Source organism: Gobius niger, assembly GCF_951799975.1.
Source record: "Gobius niger genome assembly, chromosome: 17".
NCBI classification, from domain to species: Eukaryota; Metazoa; Chordata; class Actinopteri; order Gobiiformes; family Gobiidae; genus Gobius; species Gobius niger.
The window spans coordinates 8,644,370-8,665,525 of record NC_136868.1 but is presented as its reverse complement, the minus strand read 5'-3'; the positions used below and the strand labels follow the sequence as shown (position 1 = coordinate 8,665,525).

Sequence of the window (21,156 nt, the reverse complement as noted above, 5' to 3'; positions counted from 1 at the left end):
TACAGTAACAGAGCTGGGTTGTTACTTAGTCTATATGTGTTTATGATGTTGAAGCTGAATGCTAACCGGTAACATGCTAGTTTTCATCCTCGTTTTCATCCTAGAATCCCGGCAGCATGCTAACGTCTTGAGCAGCTGAAACACTGACTCTCAGTGGTTTCTTAACAAACACGTACGCTCTCATGGGGCCGTGTTTTAACCCTTATCTTGAGCAATTATTATGAGTACATAAAAATACCACTGTCAATCACCTTGCCTTTCATTTTCATCCTGAGTAGAGATATTGTTACATCTTGTAGCCCACTCAAATAACAAAGACTTTATTTTGCATGAGGCTATTTTATTTTCATGACAACCTAATGTGCTGCTATATTTTTCTTCAAGTTTTCAATGTCCAGCACCAAAAAGTACCTTTAAATGCTTTTTGAGATGGGTCTTTTGGCATTGGTTTATGGGTGCCACTAGTCAAATTTTCTGAAACACATGGCTTAACTCTAAAAACTATTCTTTGCACGGCAATCAATAGAGCCAGTCCCACAGCTGGACAAATGAAAAGGCCTGTATTCTGACAAACTGTTGCCATATTAAACAGGGAAACCTCGAAATCGCAGCAGAAAAGACAAAAGGAAACTCACCGTTCGAAAGTGTACTCGCTCTCGGCTCTGAAGAAGTAAACGTGGGACTTGAACTGCAGTTTGAACACGTACTCCTTGTGGATGCTGTCGGACTCATCGGGAGTGCTCACCGTGTATCCGAGCAGAGGGAGGCTCGCCAGCGGGAAATCATCCTGAAACGAGTAACGATCTTGTCACTGATTTTTCAATAAAGTGATTATTTTCTACACCAGGCATATTAAATTCAAAGTTTACACAGTGCTTTAAGTTCCTCACCTGATGAGTCTTATAGAAGAACAAGCAGAAGTTGGTAAAAACCACCCAGAGCTTCTGCCAGCCGTTGCTGTTTTTGAACTTTCTGAGCAGGTATCCCGAGAGCTGGTTCTGTGAGGAGCAAAGGAGAAAAACACACTGAATAAAAAGAGAAACTGAAAGTATTTTAAACCATATTTAGTGCTGTGTATATGTGGACATTGGCTTTGAGTTTTGGGCAGTAACAAAGTGATAAATCTGACCAACCAGTGCACAATGTATGCAATTAATTAATGATGAAAGTGAGCATACACTGCCTTTCAAAAGTTTAGAGTCACTTAAAATGACCTTATTTTATCATTAAATTAACCAGAAATACAGTCTACTCTAGACATTGTGGTAAATGACTATTCCAGCTGGAAACGGGTGATTTTGAATAGAATACCAACATAGGTGCATATGCAGCACTCGTCACCGTCTATGGTACATTGTGTTGGCTCATCCTGATGATTAGAAAACCCTCGTGCAGTCATGTTAGCAGAAGTAAGAACTGTTGACTTTCCTTTAAGCTAGTCGAGTATCTGGAGCATAAGCATTTGTGAATTTGATATAATGATGTCCGAGTGCAGAATGTATTTATAGAGTATAAACTGAGCAGAGCTATATATTACTATGGAGTTTTGTGAATCATGGTGGTGATACTATATTCAGAAGTTAAACAAAATAAACTGAGGATAGATTTGGAACAATCATGGCCTGTGAATTAAATTGATTGTAACTGGTTAAATCTTTTTTAAGGAGCCAAGAAAAATTAGCTGGCCCAAGGGTACAGCTAATGGGGATCTTAATAAATAAACAAATACTCTCAAAATGGCCAGAAAACAGGACATTTCTGAAACTCCACAGTTTATTCTTATTCAGAGAAATGAAGACTGTTCCTTAAGAGATTTAATTGATCTAAATGAAGCTTGTCTGGGTGACTCCAAACTTTTGAATGGCAGTGTACCAGATGCCAGACGTTTAATGAAATTGAGCAGGTTATTCCATGAAGTTCTTCTAAATGCATCACTTTTTCTCCAAGAAGCTTTGCCAAATTGTTATCAAAAGAGCCACTCAGAGGCGTGGGAAAATATTTTGGCTAGGGGGTGCTGAAGGACAAGATTTCTTCCAAAAATGACTTTTCTGTGCATATTTCCTATTTATTAGTATTACTTGCAATATACACACTATCCACCAGGGGGTGCTGCAGCAGCCTCAGCACCCTGGGTTCCCATGGCTTTGGAGCCACTTAAACATTATTAGCGAATCGACTTGACTTCATCATACCAATTAACTTACTTAAAGGCAACATAGTCCTACATATAGTGTGTATCAGTGAGTTTTATTAGTTTACTGTGCAGTTTAGGAGTTCACCATTGGGTAGAAAGGTAAAAATATTTAGATCCACTTATCACACAAATGGAAAATGATTAAGAAAAGATGTGTACCCACAGTAGTTAATCATGTTTAGTACCTGGTTCATGCGCAGGTAATCAGTGAGAGAGAGGTTCTGGTTGCGGTACCAGCAAACGTGAGTGATGGTGTTAGGCCTTTGCCCCTGACCCAGAAGGTACCGAGGAGGCAGCTCGGGGGACGCGGCCGGAGACACGAAAACTGACAGAGCGAAGAGAGGGGGAAAAGAAGACAAAAGAATAGAAGGACGAGTGTTAGCGTGTTAGCTTTAAAAAGTGATGAAGGATGGAGAGAAAGTCCGGCAGGAAATCAAGTCTGTGGAGGAGGATTGTTAGTAAAATAGTGGTCCCGTGCATGTTACGGATCTAGAGAAACAGAAAGGTATTAATGAGAAGAGGAAGTAATCGAAAGAATTAGGAAGTGAAGAGAAAGGATGGGAAATCAACAGTGCGGCACCAATGAATTACAATGTTGTACAAAAGTTGATCATTCTTTGTAGCTCACATATAATATAATTTTTGAATCCGAGAAGACACATCTGTCTATTTGACTTACAGTAGGCCTGGAGTCTGCAAAGCAAGTTTTTTCAGCATGAGAGATTTTTATTTAATTTTTGGCTTTTTACAATAAAAAAAAGTGATCAGCATCAGCTTAGCTACTGAACCAGTCAGGACACTAATTGTCATTTAGCTCGACCCATATCAAGAACTGCCTATCTGTGGATAATAATATTTAGCGGTCGACCGATTTGGGTTTTTCTAAGGCTGATGCCGATTATTTTGTGTTTTCATTGGCCGATGTCGATATGCTCGATCTTTACAAATGTCTGGTCTATAATTCTGTAAAAACATAGATACTTGGCCACTTCAGCATTGGCCAATTTTATTTTATTACTTTATATAGTTTCTGTCCTAGCTTTGATTAGGTACCGTTAGCATTAGCATCCTGCCATTCGCATTAGCATACTGTTGCTAGCAGCAGCATTTTTCGCGGCGATCAAAAATACAATTGTGGAGGTTGAAACTAACTCAGTGATTGAATTCTCCAAGTTCTGTGCTTCAAAATGACATACAGCAAGTCCATATTGTCTGAGGTTTAGTTGGTGAAACATGCGTTTAACAATCTTGTAGCGAACCAATTTTCATTGCGATGTTTCTCAGCTCCTCTATCACTTTCGGTCCCGGAGATATTGGCTTTTATCTGTGCTAGATTGGCCGAAAGCCGATATTGCAAAATCGATGTATCGGTTGACCTCTAATAATATTAATAATGTATGTATTGATGTATATTGTTTGCATTTTACTCATAAGGAACCCAGGAAGATATCAAAATAAATATATTTTACAAAAATCCAGCAAAAACTCCTCTCCATATCCATAATTCCAGCACATCTCTGGCTTATGGCTGCATCAATTGAAATAAAAAAAACAATTAAAACTGTATGATGAATGAACTACTAAAAGAGATCTACTTTTCCACAGCATTATAATTAGTTGAAGTGGGACTCTTCTTTGTTAGAAAACCAGAAACCGCAAAAGAAGTGGCCCATAAAGAGGAAGTGGCCCATAAAGAGGTATGAGGTGGCTGTATTGTTAATGCTGCTGATGTGTCGTGGTGAGTTGAAGGTTTTCGGTGCGGGGCGGAGGAGGGGTACCTCCACGGCCTGGCTGTGATCGGACATGGACACGCTGGTGTTGCGGTGCCAGCACACGTGCATGGTGGTGTTGGCCCGGTGGTGTGTCTGTTTGTCTAAAGACGTGCGGGACGAGTTCATGTCATCCTCGGACTCCTGCTCCAGAGAAACCTCGTCTGAAGAACCTGAGAGAGGACCGGGGGGTGAAGGGGGAGACGGGGTAACAGGGGGAGGGTGGCTAGAAGCATTAGGACAGTGTTTCACAACTGGTGAGACCTGAAAGTGGGTCATACATTCATTATCAGCGGGTCACAAGCCTTTTCAAGTATGACAATAGAGTTGAAATGTTATAAACTAAAGAAAATCATAGAAATCTGACATTTTAGGGGATTCCAGCAAACAATCTACATCTACCACGACAAAAAAAAAAGCTACTTGCAGATATATCTAACATAGTGTGGTGTCAATGAAGTGTAACACCAGTACTTTTCCTTTTCCATTAGTTTGTATTTGAGAAATCTTAAGAAATCTTTATAATAAATACTTTAATCAACAGAAATCTGCTGATCTACCATTAAAAGCTCAAACCGAACTGTATGTTGAAATTGGCTCTCAGTTGTACAGAACGTTTCCATTGTAGGCAGAAAGTTCTTAAGTCATCACCTGAAATTGAAGTTGTTCAAGCTCTTACCTCCCTCCATTAACCAAGCACATTTTCTCCAGTTCGACTTTACCCAAATCTTAAAGCTTCTGGACAGGAGCTTGCAGCCTCTAGGCCAGCGAAACACCTCATTTGAGAGCTAAGACCTACAAAACTCATCTAAACGGATATTTTTCCTCGTGTCGTTGCTGTCACTTTTTTCACTTTCTTTTTCCATCTCATTTTTGCCACTATTTTGTTGAGTTTCTGTCACTTTTTTTGCTACATTTTCCTAATTTTTTGCCACTTTTTTAGTCACTTTTTGTTGCACCTTTATCACTTTTTTTTGTCACATTCTTGCGCTTTTGTTGATTTTGTTGTTGTGGCTTTTTTATTGCATGTTTCGCACATTTTTGTTGCTTTGCTGCTTTTTTGGGGGTCAGTTTTTTATACTTTTTGGTTGCGTTTGCATCCTCCTTCATCTCATTTTGTCACTATTTTGAGGCATTTACTGAAGAAACATTTAGATTTGGGTAAAGCCAAACTAGAGATAATGTGCTTGGCTCCATGTGTGAGTTAAGATGTTAAGTGGTGCGAAACTTACACAAACTACCAAGTACAGAAGAAAGTGGAACAACCTGTCGTCTACGAGAGATAAATATTTTAATTTGGGTCACCACTTGTCATGACACCACTTGAGAATCACCGCTTTAGTGTTTTCATAATTAATTCCATTTAAGTGTATGTGCATCTTCACATCAATGGGAACAGCACACATAAAACATAATTATACATTACAATGTGTACAGATCAGGTTCAGCATAATGATCCCCCTCTCTGTAAAGTGCAGCCATACAATTATGTCATTGTTTTCTAACACAGTATATATAATCCAATAATTTATGTCAAGCTGCATTTCATTCAAATTTACTTGTTAGTGAAGCTGCGTTTGAGGCACGTATTAACGCACGTCTGATGAAAGCAGGCACATTTTCCTTAACAAACAAGTAAAAGTAATAGTTTGGTTTGGACTTACGGTTGGAGCGGTCGCAGAGCTGAGAGTCGAGGAAAACGTTGGATTTCTCTTGCGATTTCTTGGCCACGTCGATCGCAAAGTTCAGGTCCTCAATCCACTTCCCCATCTCCACTTTAGAGCTACAATAGAAACACATTGTTGAGTGACATGCAGGTCATTTTAAGTCACATACACGATGCAGGCGCCAACATTAGGGCTGGGTATCATTACATTTTTTTGTCGATACCGGTGCTTTCCATGGTTTACAATACCTATACCAGAAAAATAATGTGTGGAAGATCTGCAAATGGACAATATTGGGTTCATCTCCAATGTCAGGAAATGTGTGAAAAATGGGGACTAAATGGGGGGGAAAATTGGGAGAAATTGAGGCAAAAAGAAAAAGAAAGCATTTAAAAAAAAGAAGGGAAAAATTGGGTAAAAATCCAGAAAAGATGAGGAGATTGGGAGATAATCTGGGAAATATTAGTAATTAAAAATGTGCAAAATTTAGGAAAAAATTGGGGCAACAATAAGGTAAACAGTTGTAAAAATAGAGAAATAGAAAAAATGGGGGAATGGGGCAAACATTCAGAGAAAAATGGGGGAATTTATTAGAGCACAACCAAGTCATCTCCTTTAATGCTGTCCCTGGACCAACAGCATCAAAACCTTTTTTTTTTTGATACCTGCTTCCGATTTTTTCCATACCATACCGCCATCGTTTAATGGTACTCAGCTCTAGCTAACATTATACATTTTTGCATCAAGAACCATTATGAGTTTATGGCTTTTTTACCTCGCAGCCACCACAATTGTTCTTTGAGCAGAGTAGATGGTGAAGCAGTGCGGAACAGACCACTCATTTTCACTTTCTTCAACCTACAGAGGAGAGAGATGAAGTGAAGCTTAATAAAAAATAACAAAGAATGGTCTTATAGGGTTCCAAGGGACAGTAACTCAGGGGAAACATACTGTGTTTTGTATATTCTGGAGCAGTGGTTCCCGGCAGGTTAGATATTCAGGTCAGATACAAGATAAAGAGTTTGCATCCGATGAAAATTATTTTAGAAAATTGTTGGGAATCACTGATCAAGAGTATGTTTTAAGGAAAACTGGCAATCAATGGGTGCATTAGGCTGTAATACAGTAAATAGCTTTGCATGAAAAATTTGTATTGTCTTTTTTTTATTTTATTTTTTATGAAGTTGTCTCAAAACAAGACAAAACAAATACTAAATCAGTACCAAAACAAGGCCAAAATGGAACTAAACAAGGAAGATCATGACTGAAAGTGATCATACCGTTTGGTTTTTGGTGGCAGTAACTTATGATATGGATATAGCATCACCTAATATTGCGATTACAATGGCAATAAAAAAGTTGCTCTATCACTGTCTGCTGGGTGGGATTCTCAGCAAAATGTCTAGCAAAAGCTCTGGAGAAACATGGGTCTTGGGCGTCCATTTTGGCTCGAGACTTACCGGACAATCCAGGACTATGAGCTGCATCCAGGAGTGAAGCAGAGACATGCAACGTTAGGCCCTACTTTATTTACCTTTTTTGTAAATTTACTTATTCTCTCCAAGTCCTAAAGAAACCAAGGCCTTAAAAGTGGAGGGAAAGATGTGAACACTTACAATCATGCCATGAAGAGGCAGCTGGCCATGCACTTTGAACTGGTTGGTCGCAGTGACGCCTTTGCTCGTGTAGAGAAGCATATCTGAAAACTGTGGGGAAATTAAAATTAAAATAAGTACATATTAAATCTACAAAGGTAAAATATAACTGTTTGCTTTACCTCTTAACCCCCACCTGAATTGAGCACATTTTCTCCAGTTTGGCTTTACCAAAATTTAAAAGCTTCTTGAAAAAAGCATCAAAATAGCAATAAAAACGAGGATGAAAATGCAAGTAAAGAGCGACAAAAACGCAACAAAAACGTCACAAAAGAGCAACAAATAAGTGACGAAAAAGGGACAAAAAAGCTACAAAAGAGCAACTAAAGAGTAACAGTAAAGTGACAGAAAATGGACAAAAAGTGACCAAAATGTGTGACGAAAACGCAACAAAAGAACAACAGTAAAGTGACAAAAAGGCAATGAATATGCACCAAAAAAGCCACAAAAGAAAAACTGAAAAGTTACGAAAAGGTGACAAAAATGTGTGACGTAAAACCGCATAAAAGAGCAACTGAAAAATTACAAAAAGCGATGAAATTGTGGTGAAAATGAGACAAAAACGCAACAAAAAAGCAATAATATGAAATGTCAAAAAAGTGACGGCAACACAGCGACAACACAAGGAAAAAGATCAGTTTAGATCAGTTTTGTGGGTCTTAGCTTTCAAATAGGCTGTAAACTTTTAGATTTGTAGAAAATGCACTCGGTTAAGGTGGGGGTTAAGAGCTTAAGTGTCTGCTCATAAATAACACTATAGATAAAAAAAGTAACAAAGTAAGGCTTGTTTTTTCTTTATTACACTCATCCAGTGCCTGAGTAAAAATTCCTTTTACCTAACATATTTTCACCCAAATCGTTGTGATACTACCAAAAACAAATCCAGCATCATTGTTTACTTGTGATTAACTACAGGTGGACATAAAAAAAAAAAAAAAAAACTTCAAAAATCACACTGACCAGGAAGAACATTCTCTGCTGGAGGCCTTTCTTGGTCAGTTTGTACAGACACCCCTCTCTGATGAACTCCTGAAAACAGAAGGTTCACAGAGTTTATTAGAGTTGCATGAATCAGTCCAGCGCCCTCTAGCCCCGGGCCTGTGTCAGTGCACTCACTCGTCCCGGCGCGGTCAGGTTTTCGATCCCTATCAGGTCCCGCTGCAGCTCTGTCAGTTTCTGAAAGTTCTCCAGTCGGATCAAACTGCTCTGGAGCTGGACCGCGATCTCGGCCACTTCCTTCAAGGCCTCTGAGGAAATGAAAAGGACAAAAATGCGTTGAATCATGAACAGGTTAATCAGCCTGTTGCACATGTTTTAGGCAACGGCAACTAATTTACTTAAATATGTGCCAGTTATTTCAAGAAAGACAATGATACAACAACCCATTATCATAAGAAAAAGCAGTGGCCCCATTTGTGACACTCAATTAGCAGCATTCGACCCCAAGAGGTGCTTTTGCGTTCTCATTATTATCTTGCTCATGAAATGTGTATTACAAGCAATTAAAGCAGTGAAAGTGGCAGGTATTAAGAAACGTGTAATCAGACTTTGACCTCAATTTGCCGAGCCTACTCTACTGAGTCACTTCCTTTTCTAAGTTAATTTGTTTAATGGTTTAATTTGCAGTTGATAAAGATAATTATTTAAACACTGAATGAGAAATGACTAAGTTCCTTATCAAACCCATCCCATAATGTTAGCCTGTTCAGTTCCTTTATCGCTGTTGCAGTCCATTGCCAATACTTGTTTCCATTTTTTCCACGTCAGGGGAGCTGAGAAACATCGCGGTGAAAATCAGTCACAAGTTTGGATCGTATGTTATGTATTTTATGTTGCGGACTTTGTTTTTGGAATGCTGATCTTTCAAACAAGCTCCCTCCAAAGTACCTGCTAAACATGAATGTCCTGAATAAATCAGCTCCATGCCTCTAATAAAGCGCCCCCGGGTGTCACAACTCAACACTGTCACATTTTACAGTTTAGAAGCATCATACACAGACACAGACAGAGACCAGACGTCTTTGAAAATCTGCCAAAAATATCGGCATCGGGCCAAACCACATCCCCATAAATCGGCGTCAGCCTTAGAAAAACCCATATTGGTTGACCTCTGGCATTGACAAGCACATTTTCTCCAGTTTGGCTTTACCCAAAACCTAAAAGCTTAAAATAAAGCATCAAAATAGCAATGAAAAGGAGGATGAAAAAGCAACAAAAAAGAGACACAAAAACATGACGAAACACAAACGCGACAAAAAAAAAAGCAACGAATAAGCAAGAAAAAGTGACAAAACGCTTCAAAAAATGTGACAAAAACCTTGTCGGTCTTAGCTTTCAAATGAGGCATTACACTGTTGCTGTCCAGTTGAGAAGCTTTTAGATTTGGGTAAAGCCAAACTGGAGAAAATGTGCTCGGTTCAGACGGGAGGTAAGGGGTTAAGAAGTACATAAGAAATAACCCCATTGATAATCTTTGGAATGTGCTGGAGAAGTCTTTACACTGTGGTCTGACTCTCTCATCATCAATACAAGAGGAAGCATGAATTAAATCAATATTTTGACATTGCAGAAGCTTATTGTAACAATCAAAGCTAAAGTGTGTGTAGCTTTTTATCTTTAGCCAGGCAGTGTATTTCATAAATGATTATTACGTCAGACAGCCTTTAAATAATAATAATTTAAAAATGGAAACAAAGACTTCTACGCATTCATTAAGCCATGTCTCCTAAATACTACTCTAAAACATGGCGTCTCCCTCTTACCCTTGCAGTCGTCGTAGTCCTTGTGGTTCGGCGAGTAGTGCTTGCAGAGTCTCTCCAGGATGAGCTTGTAGTGCATGAGGCGCTGAATGGGCTTCAGGAGGAAAGTGTTCAGCGGCAAATAACAGACTTTCTGAAGCTCGAACTCTTTGTAAACCGTCTCCAGCTTCTTCAGGCGTTTAGTGGCTTTCTCCAGCTCCGTCAGCACCTCGTCGTGTTTCTGCAGGTAACTCGTGAACTCCTGAAAAGTGGGACCGAAGAGGGTTCATGCAGAGATCACAGACTGATAGAGGAGTAACATAAGGGTTTTCTATAAATATGCAACAAGCAAAGCAGGAAATTGAGTGGAGAATACAAATACAAAGACATCTCCTTGTGTAGCTGTATTTGTTTCTCATATGGTGAGGTGTTAATTATGCAGACTAAAATATTTTGTCCTGTTTCAGGCTAAAATTAAGCTAAAACTATGACTAAAATCTTCATTATATTTTCATTGACAAAGACGTAATAAAAACAGAAAGAAGGGACTAAAACCCTCAAAGTCTAGTCCCTAGTTCATTTGGGATAAGCTCCATGAACCGGAAACTTGATCAAATATGCTTAAAGCAGACCAAAGTAACTTGTTTACCTTAATAAATCCTTTCTGTATTCCGTCTGGGGGTAATACAAGTGTTAATTGGGGTAATTGGGGGGCCTTCATCTCCCCCTGGTGTCTCTGGCCAGAAAACCACACTCCCTGCTCTGACCCGGAGACCCAATACACACTAATGGAATCACGAAAAAGAAGCTAACAGGCTAACGGGCAACGCTAACTGTGGGCTAGCACCACTTAAACAGTATTTACAGCCAAGTTTGTGTGCAGAAAATTATCTAAATTGTTTAATTGGATGTACAATATCCCTCTATTCCTTTGTCTTTTCTGTCAGTGTAGTATTTAACCTCACGGACAATTAATGAGTAAGAAAACACAGCATGCTATGACACCTGCAGTGGCACTTATGGCCTCTAGGGGCATGAGTTACTTAGTTCTGCTTTAAGTTAACAATGTAAATCTAAAGTTGCCGAAGTGAATTTTATATTTGATTGACTAAATTAACAAAGACTAGACTAAATTATTTTCAGTCTTAGTTTATTTGACTAAATGTTGACTAAAACTAAATGACTTTTTTTAAATCAAAAGACTAAATTAAAATGTGTTTTCGATATCAACATGGTTCAGCAGTGCCACCGTTGTCAGTAATATCTCACCATATAAACAATACTGCATGATAACAAATAATGGAATTAATCCTATTTGCTCTTTTACAGACTAAACAAACAGCCGACGTCAGGCCCATTACCTTCAGAGCGTTCATGTTCCTGAGCATCACGTCCCCGATTCTCTGGTAGTCCCCTTTGACGTGAGCGTTCGATCGGCCCTCCCTGAAAACAAACACTGTTATCACCTCATTTGTCAAAGAGTTGATACATCAACGCCGTAGCGATCACGCTAACTGCAGCTTAAACAGTGGCACTGACCACAGAGCCAGGCGCTGGTCCAGCTCTTTGAGGAAGCCGCGGTGAAACTCGTAGATGGGGTCGATGTTTGAGAAGAGCAGGTTCATGAGGCCCTCGGGCATGGCGTTCTCTTTGATCACAGCGCTGCGGAACCACTGAGGGCAGAACAAGCGACTCAAAACCAACAAAGACAACACCAGATACAAAGTGGTTCATGTGGTTTATCCTTTCTCCATTTTACTAAAGTCAACCAGCGCATTTTATTTTAAATTATGACCCATGAGAGACTCTGTATAAAGCCCTACCACCTGGGATTTAAATGTTATAGAAAACCAGTGCTTTATGTCTGGATGTCTGAGTGTTTTAAGGCAGGGGTTCCCAAAAGGGGGTCGGGACCTCTTGGAGAGTCATGAGACGCTTAAGTGGGGGTCACAAGATGATTATGAGACAATATTTTTTACATTTCTGACATTTAACTTGATGCATTTTTGACTGAAATCAAGCCAAATATAAAAATACACTATAGCTACAGACGGCATCTCTGGAATTGCCCATATATGGTCATGTTTGAAAACAGTTAAGGGGGAAAACAATTTGGAGAAATATGTAAAATTTCTCTAATTATTCAAAAACTACTTTAACAAATGCAGAATTATGAATATAGTTTTCTATTAAAGACATGGAGAGGAGCAAAGTGGTTCAACAGCCCATAAATACATAAAAAAAAACGAGAATGCTAACATGATGCTACATGTTAGCATCGTGCTAATGCTAACGCTAGCTAGCGCTTGCTATGACTGCCGTTTTTTCGCTTCTACTGAACAATCTGCTGTGAATAAACATCCATATGGACCCGAGCTAGACTTGACTTTATTTGTATGTGATAAATAAGTTTATATTTCGCCAGAAAACGGCTAAAAAGAGTGAAAAATTGTGTTTCCTAAAAGAATCTGTTTTCCCCCTCGGCGAGGCCACGCCCCCTTCCATGACGCGATGCCGTCTGTATCTATCCAAACTAAGATCACCTCTTAACCCACACCTTAACCAAGCATGTTTTCTCCAGATCGACTTTACACAAATCTAAAAGCTTCTTGAAAAACGCGTCAAAAAATGAGACGTGAATGAGGAAAAAAAAGTATCAAAAGAACGACAAAAATGCAACAAAAAGGACGACAAAAGTGATGAAAAAATAACAAAAAAGCGACAAAAATATGATGAAAAATATCAGCAAAACAGGCGACATCAAAAAAGTGAGCTAAGATTTTTCCTCTTCGTCATCTTTTCATCCATTTCGTAGGTCTTAGCTTCCAAATAAGGCGTTACTCTGGCCTATATAGGCTGTAAGCTCCAGTCGAGAAGCTTTTAGATTTGGATAAAGCTGAACTGGAGAAAATGTTCTTGGTTAAGGCGGGGGTCAAGACGTTAACCAGATTCTAAATGTTGCGGACCGGAATTCATTATAAATAGTTATTATATTTCACAGTGGGGGGTCACGAGTCGTTGGTCTGGTGAGTTTGGGATCTCCCGTTTTAAGGAAAACAGTGATTAAGATCAAAGCAAAACTCTAAAACACTAAGTTTATTCAGGAAGAGACTGCTTCAACTTCACATGGCCAATTAAAAAAGACATTCTGAACGAGAAGACATAATGAGCTTTATAAACGGTTGACCAAAATGAACTAAGAGAAGTTTACAAGAAGATGGCAGTGTAATTATTTTGTTATGACTGAAACAAACTTACCACAGTGATGACCTCGAGGTCCTTCAGATACGTTCGCTCTGTGGTCAGAATCTCTTTAGCAATGAAGTAGGCCTTGTCTGTGGGATAACGCTGCAGGAAGAGATAAAGATAAGTAGAAAGAAATATGTAATCTGGCTACGTTGAAAAGTTATTGTGTGTAAGACATGAAAAGCAGTGAACAGTGTAGATAAAAGCAGTTACAAAGTGGCAATTAGTAATTTTCACATCTATGCAGTGGGAGAAAAATGTATGTCAACACTTTCTCACATTCCTGCCTCAATTGGTCACAAAATGTGGTCTGATCTTTATTAAAATTGCAAGAATGATTAAACAGTGTCTGCTTAAACTAAAACCACCCAAACATTTACATTTTCTCATGTTTTTAAAGGCCACACTTAAACATTCACAGGACAGAGTGGAATAAGTAAGTGAACCCAGGATCTCGCTGAACTGCAACAGTTTTGTAAAGAGGAAAGTTCCTGATCGTTGTGAGTATCTAATCTGCAATTACAGGAAACGCAGTTATTGCTGCAAAAGAAAGGTCAGCCAGCTATTTAATACAGGGGTTCACTTACTTCTTCCACACTGTCCTGCAAATGTTTTCATGCTATGCCCATTGAAAATATGATAACGTGTAATTGTTTGGGTGGTATTATTTTTAGCAGACACTGTTTACTCATTCTTATGATTTCATGAAAATCAGACCACACTTTATCACCAATTTAGGCAGAAATGTGAGAAAATCCACTGTATAAACCATTGGCTCTCAAGACGCATAATACACCTTGTGCCAAAAACAATATTTGGCTCTCCAATTACTTGAACTTTATTTGTATGTCTATTTTAGTCCTTCTTCTCTAAACTAAAAGAAAAGCTCCACCTTTACTACTGAACTTGAGCACACGAAGGTAAAGATTAAAACTAAGCATAAATAATACTAAAATCTGAAGTGATCCTCGCCTGGAACCGCCACCTTAAAGTGGTGGAGGGGTTTGAGCGGCCGAATGATGCTAGGAGCTCTGTTGTCGGGGGCTTCGTGCCCCTGGGAGGATCTCCCAGGGCAAACAGGTCCTAGGTGACGGATCAGACAAAGACCCTCCTTCTGTGGACCCACCACCTGCAGGAGGAGCCATAGGGGCTGGTGCAATGTGATTTGGGTAGCTCCAACAGCTGCCCCCACAGAAAAGTGGAAGAAAATGGATGGATCTGAAGTGATCATTGTGTGTAGTATTTACTCACTTTCCTCCTGCCCTCCTCCTCTTCCTCCAGCTTGTTGGTGCCGCCCCCCTCAGTCAGGACAGGGCTCTGCAGCGGTGAGGCCTGTCCCGGCAGACTCAGGGTGGACATTTGAAACGAGGGCGACAGACACATAGGGCCTTTGGAGTTACAGGGCGAGAGCTGCGGGCTGTCCACCGAATCTGGAGGAGACGAACAAAAGACAATTAATAAAACAGCGGAAATTAATTCAGCCTTAAGATTGCACAGCTGAAAAGAATTAAATCAGGAAGAGATTCTGTAAAAACGGCAGCTCTTTTCTCTGCTTATTTTACTTTTTAGCTAATGTTAGTCTATGGACAATGTTTGCTAGGCCTTCCACAATAACAAAATTTGAAGTTTGATATATTGAGGCAGGAAATATCTCCATATATGATATTATATGAGGACCATTTTAGGCTATCAAATCTGTAATTCTAAAGCGAAACAACATCAACTTCTTAAACCTAGATTGGGAAAGAGGAATAACAAAACACTTTAATTGAAAAGTTGCTATGAAACATAAAAATCAGAGTAGCCTATAATGACCGGTCACATCACGAGAGCTCTATTCAACCCATTATAGTTTGAAAGACTTTTTGACAATAGAAGAGATTTTTCATTTTAATTTTTGTATCGAAAAGTTGCTTGGTTCAACACATGCAAGTCAGAAAGGGTCACAAACTGAACACGACAACTCCCACATTTTCCCACGCAATTGTCTTTCAAAAGATTCATTGGCAACTTCAACAAAGCGGCCACCGATGGCTACACAGAACTGGCTTTGCCACTTTCATACAGTCTGCAAAACAAATCAGAACAAATACGCTAAGCTTTTTAAACTAAGGCATAGGTCACCGCAGCTGCTCTCATACTTGTGCTGTGAGAGAGAATGACAGAGAGAGAGAGAGGGAGAAAAAGAAAACACAGGAGGAAGGGCAAGGGGAGGGGAGTGCACCAAAAAAAAAAAAAAAAAAAAGGGCAGTCCTCGACCCGGAAATAATTGTGCAGACTTATCAGGAATGTGGCCTGTCTGCAGGGCATGGAGTTGTTTATAGTTGATCTGGAGAGCTCCTCTGGGACAGACACGCAGAGAGGCAACAGAGAAGGGGGTGGGGGGGTGGGACAGGAGGGGACGGGGTTTACTGAGGAATGACTTGGCACAAAGCCTGTTCAAACACAAGAGCACGCACTGGAAATTAGGTGGAGGAATTTAACACATGAATTTGACCCGGCTGCTAACGTCTGCTGTGAACCGTCTATTCCTACAGCTGTGCCTTTAACAGTAGAGATAGTTTCAATATCTTGAACGAGAATGATCTGATACTCATACGGGTGGCAAGTTTGTAATGTGAGATTTGGTGGCTAAAAGGTGACAAATAACTCGTTGTAGTGGAAATGGTTTGCGCAGACCTTATGAGACCTTATTGGCTGCTTAAATCGGTGCTGGCGATAAGCTGTTACAAGCCAGAATACGCTTTGTGACTGTCCCAAGCCATTATTAATAGGGCAATTAGGTCAGGAAAGGCATTTGCTGCAAAAGAGGGTAGATGAGGCACGGTTATTGAAAGCGATAAGCAAAGTGGGTTTATTTAGGTCATATAATGTCAATGACAAAACGATCTGTCTCTGGAAATTATCTTGGATTAAACTTGCTAACCCTATAGTTTAGACTTCTACAGCAAATCTAAATGATCTATTAGTGTGGCAGTTCTTATTTCAGTCGTCTCTTAAAGGAACAAGCCACCATTTTTACATACTGAGATATGTTCTTGCCCGAGCTTAGACGAGTTGATGCATCACTGTCTGGTCTTTTTGCGTGTGCTCAGTCACACACCCACCAAAGATGTTGTTAGAATTTGGCCTCTCCCAGTGTTTTCCTATAGCTCCAAATGGGGCTGAAGTCAGAACAGAGTCAGAGTCCACGGGCACAAAGACCAGACAGGTACGCATCAACTCGTCTAAGCTCAGGTAAGAACATGTCTCAGTATGAAAAAACGGTGGCCTGTTCCTTTAAATGGTCCTAGACATGTTTAAAGTGCGCGCTGAGTGAACTGGATCTTGCTCTTAAAACATAAATTGCAAATCGCTTCACACAACAGGAGGCAGGTGATTTGCAATCGAAAAGCGAACGGTCATAAAGGAAAGCTGAAATATGCTTATGTGAGTTTTCACTTCAAAACCGGTATCTGCTTTTTGTCACGTTAGCGGCAATAGGAGGAAAAATAACGGTCTGTGCTCTGGTCTCTGTCAGCCATCACATTGTAATGGGGAGGCTGTTCGAGCAATTTTAAAAGAAAGTTAAGCCTGAGAGTCGTGGTACCAAAAGTAAGTACTTTATTCTTGAGTAAAAACATACAATCATTAAGTACAAGAGCTTTATAATTAGTCAATGTACAAGTCCCAGGGTTATGTGGAAATTAGGTAAGGTCTAAGTGCAGTTGTTTTAGCTTGGTTAAACTGAAGAGTCACTTTATGTTTTTGAGAGGGCTAAAGGGATAGTTCAGTATTGGGTTAATTCGGCGTTGGCAATCGACTCAAGGATATTAAAGCAGTGTTAACGCTGTCAGGTGTTTTTCAGGATGCAGACAGGAGAGTGTATAATGTATAGTGGAATAAAGAACAGTTTTATATTATATTCAAGTAAAGGAAATGTAAATGAATGATTGAAATTGTATAAAATATAATATAAGAAAGCCCGTTTAGGAAATGTAATACGTTTTGCAGCTCCTGTCTGCTTTCTCTGCTATTTGTGGTAGAAAAAAAAAGTTACCACAGAAAATATCTTCTATTGTACAAACACCAAATGCTGGACTATCCCTTTGAAAAAGAAAGAAAATCATTGCAACAGGCCTTCACTGAAACAAAACGATACTTCACTATCCAAGGTGACACACAAACAGTTGTGGCTGTAGAGATTGCAAAAAAACGGAACAAAGGAAAGACATTTTTGCTGCTTTGCCATCCTTCAAAATGACGATGAGAACAACTGAGGAGCGACTTAAAAAAAAAAGGCTGAAATCTCTGCCCAGCAAAAGCCTACAATTATTAAAAACGCATACCTGAGAGATTAAGTGCACTGTGGTAAAAGTGCAGAAAACTGGGTGGAACAAAAAGCTATGTTAGGAAAAGGCAAATTAGGCATAGCATATCTAAAAAGGCTAAATTAGCACCAAAGGTAATTGGTGGCACTAGGAACTGCTTACGAAAAATAAAGAAACAGCTTGTAGAGAAGTTAATGTGCAAAACAAAATCCCCAGATGGCTAGACTGCAGACCGTGAATGCCAAAACCAAAACCATGCAGAGGGCGAGACTGTTATGGTAAATAACTTTGTGGGACAGAATCGTAGAGGCCTCGGCCACGAGGCAAATGTTTCCTGGACGTGGTGCACATTCATGTAATAGAACTTCTGTATAAACACTACAGTACATGCTTTCGTAAATATAACTCATTTTTATACAAGTTAATACATTCATTTCTTTATGTTTGTTGCTGTATTTTCAATGGCTCATCAAAATGCGGGTTACATTCTACCAGACAACTATGATTTTTATTGGTTTGCGAGCTAGTTCTGGTCCAGAGTAATAAACTGCATCATGTTTCAATGTTGCACTAATGACTTCACAACCTCCTGGTAATGAAAATGACCAGCAGGGGGCAGTAAGGCACACAGTACCGAGGCTTCTTGTGAGGTCTCCATTTGCAGGACGGACCTGGACAACTTCACGTCGACTGGCGACTGATGAATTAATAGTTGCTCAAATAAATGTTTTGTAAATTATTTAAAATCATACTTTAATATTACATCTACACTTAATACATTTTTATGTAAAGTCAGCTTGAAGAAAAAAAGAGTACATTCTATAAATTTATGGCATTAAGTTTTGAAATTCTACATCTGAATTTTAAAGTGGAAAACTTTCCACTTTGTACCGTCACATTCCTATGACAACATGTGAGATTCTGTTTAAGTTAGTCTCACTTGCTTAGCACTGTGTTTCTGTTAATACTCGAGATTTGTTTATACTGTATTTAGTTGGTACCTGTCTGTGTAGGCTCTCAGTCAGTTGGTATCTGTTTGAAAAAGCACCGTTTAAGGCTGTTTGAGGCTTAGATGTGCTTTAACAGCGCTCTGTGCTTTGTTCAGTAAGTGCAGTGAGGCTTGTGCTCTACATTTTAATTTGGGGCGACGCCGAGGGCTCGGACAGTGCCAGGGCCTGCAGGTTGTGGCACTGCAGCAGGAAGCCCTCAATGCCACTGGAGCCACTCAGAGCGTTGGAGTAGAAAAGGTTCTGCTCTGGGGGCAGGACACTGTCTGAGCCCCAGTCCGAGTCCGAGTCCGACCCATTGCCCGAGCCCTCGGTGGCAGTGGGCGGGTAACTCAGCTGCTCCAACTGCTCCACCAGCTCACTGAACTGCACCGCGCTGCTGCTCTCGGAGCGCACAGAGTAGGCCGGGAAGTTGACCATGGAGCTGGCCTCTGACTGGATGTCAGAGCCGGGAAGGCGCAGGGAGGCGGAGTCAGGGCCCCCGTAGCCCGCAGACATAGACTCTCCCGCGGAGCTGAGTCCAAGGTTGTCCAGGGAACTGCACTCGGAGCGGTTATTAATCAGAGAGCTGGTCTCTGAGTGACCAACAATACTGTCAGGGAACGCATGGGCGTTTCCATTCAGGTCCTCCAGGCCCACACTGAACAGCCTGTTTTTACTGAGCTCTGAGCCCTCGCTAAAGTCGAACTGATCCACTTTCTCATCATGGCCATAGGAGTAGGCCTCTGCCCCCCCTCCGTAAAACGAGATCTCAGTGGGATCATCGTCAATGAACTCCTCTGACACCTGCAGAGGGGAGTGCGCCATTGAGAACATGGGACTCTGTTTAGTTCTCAGCAACTCGGCCTCAAAAGCCTCAGGAGACAACACCCCTGTCCTCCTCCCCCGCCCTCCTCCCACTGAGTGCCCTGTGCCCCTTCTGCCCCCCTGCTCTGCATCCTCATTGGCATTTCGGGAGGGCAACGGTAGGCTTTTGCCACTCTCTACACACACAAACACATTACTAGGTGCACCTTGAAAAACGAAGTGAGATGGGGCAGAGGTCTTAGAGTCTTCCTTCGGCGGGCTGGGGGGTCTGGTGGTCTGAGGAGGGGACTGCGGCTGGACCATCTGCTGAGGAGCTGGAGAGTGGCTAAGAGCGGAGAGCGGCAGGACGTCCTGTCTCGGGTTGAGGCTGGAGAGGTTGGAGATGTGCGCCGGGTGGAAGGACAAAGATGAGGGAGAGCCTTGGGCCCTGAGGCTGTCATTGAATGACAAACTCTGAAATGTGAAGCATAACATGAGAAAAGAGGACAGTTATTGCATTATTAATAATATGCTTTAGTCAGGCTTCTTTGTACCCCTTGGCCTTGGTGTTAAAATATGTGTATTTTATTGAGGATAAAGCCTTATAATACTGTATGTTTAAAACTTGTAGTTCTAAGCATTTTTATGTCTGTGGTCAATAAAACCATATTGCTTTCAGACTGACCGGTTTTGGCACATCGGTGTTAATGGAGCGACCAGACATCCGTATTTTACTGTTCCTCCTGATGAAGAAAACACATTTTATTACACACATATTAAAACATGTTTCCATCATCACATCCATAAAGGTAAAAAAAACTATAACAACAAATGCAGATCTAAACACACCTCTGGTAGGGAGTTCTCTTTGCTCCATTTTCTTTAACAAACTCCACAAGCTGCTTCTGAGTTCTTCCACTGTAAAGGCACGTGCGTATCCGTTACACACTGCATAACGGCACATGTTTTCATATTAATTCAGGCAGTAGTTCACACCTGTATCTGAAGGAGGAGCCTCGGGTGAAGAGAATGGCTTTGGTTTTGGGCAGGGGCTGGTCGAACAGCCGAAAGAATGAGTGGTACTCCACACAGATCTTCCAGAAGATTTTGCACTGGTCCCGACTTGCCATGAGGAACTCCAGAGTGTCCTGATGAGGGCCCTACAACCGACACAACATGTAATAACAACATGGTTCAACACATTACAATACGATAAGATAGGATAAGCCTTTATTGATTTCACAATGGAGAAATTCACTTGTCAGACAGGAAATGTGCAATTAAATAGTAAATAGGGGCATCTTGTATACAATGACTACCAAAAACTTTAAGGGACAAAAACTATGAACAATAAAAAATAAAATATAATAAAAATGTAAGTACACAGTCAGAGTGCAAGTGGTTGATAAAGTGACCTAAGTAAAAGTGATGTAGATGAAAAGATTATTGCATGTAACTTTTGCAAAGAGGTTATTGTACATGATACAATAAACTCTCACTTACATGGACCTCCGGGTGGAGCTTGATCAGGAACCGTTTCCTCTTGAAGCTCAGTTTGCGAATCTTGGACCAGTTAAAAGTGTTGATTTTTGTGCAGCCCTGAGGAAAACAAAAACATTATATAGAGTGATCTGCACATTGACAAAGGGGTCGAATGTCTGTCCCACTCGTCACCTGCGGTCACTCTAAACGTCTTTTTAATTGCACCAATTTGATTTACTGACTTCTGAAATAAATAAAGGAGCTTCAAATACGACAATCTTAAAAGCAGAACAAAACCTTGG

General features: G+C 40.4%; 1 protein-coding gene across 1 annotated transcript in view; it reads right to left on the bottom strand.

Annotated features, from left to right (window-relative positions):
- Positions 1-631: 631 nt before the first annotated feature.
- The window catches only part of farp2 (FERM, RhoGEF and pleckstrin domain protein 2), a gene marked incomplete at its 3' end in the record, with an annotated part of 42,398 nt that continues 21,873 nt past the window's right edge, over positions 632-21,156 (bottom strand). The window contains exons 8-25 of the mRNA XM_079574871.1: positions 20,876-20,971; positions 20,369-20,532; positions 20,222-20,290; positions 20,058-20,115; positions 19,600-19,846; positions 14,521-14,699; positions 13,282-13,371; positions 11,563-11,696; positions 11,385-11,466; positions 10,048-10,285; positions 8,402-8,532; positions 8,246-8,314; positions 7,247-7,336; positions 6,406-6,488; positions 5,628-5,746; positions 3,973-4,136; positions 891-998; positions 632-787 (exon numbers count right to left, since the gene is read on the bottom strand). Of these exons, the coding sequence (XP_079430997.1) occupies positions 632-787; positions 891-998; positions 3,973-4,136; positions 5,628-5,746; positions 6,406-6,488; positions 7,247-7,336; positions 8,246-8,314; positions 8,402-8,532; positions 10,048-10,285; positions 11,385-11,466; positions 11,563-11,696; positions 13,282-13,371; positions 14,521-14,699; positions 19,600-19,846; positions 20,058-20,115; positions 20,222-20,290; positions 20,369-20,532; positions 20,876-20,971 (2,277 nt within the window). The remainder of the gene's footprint in view (positions 788-890; positions 999-3,972; positions 4,137-5,627; positions 5,747-6,405; positions 6,489-7,246; positions 7,337-8,245; positions 8,315-8,401; positions 8,533-10,047; positions 10,286-11,384; positions 11,467-11,562; positions 11,697-13,281; positions 13,372-14,520; positions 14,700-19,599; positions 19,847-20,057; positions 20,116-20,221; positions 20,291-20,368; positions 20,533-20,875; positions 20,972-21,156) is intronic.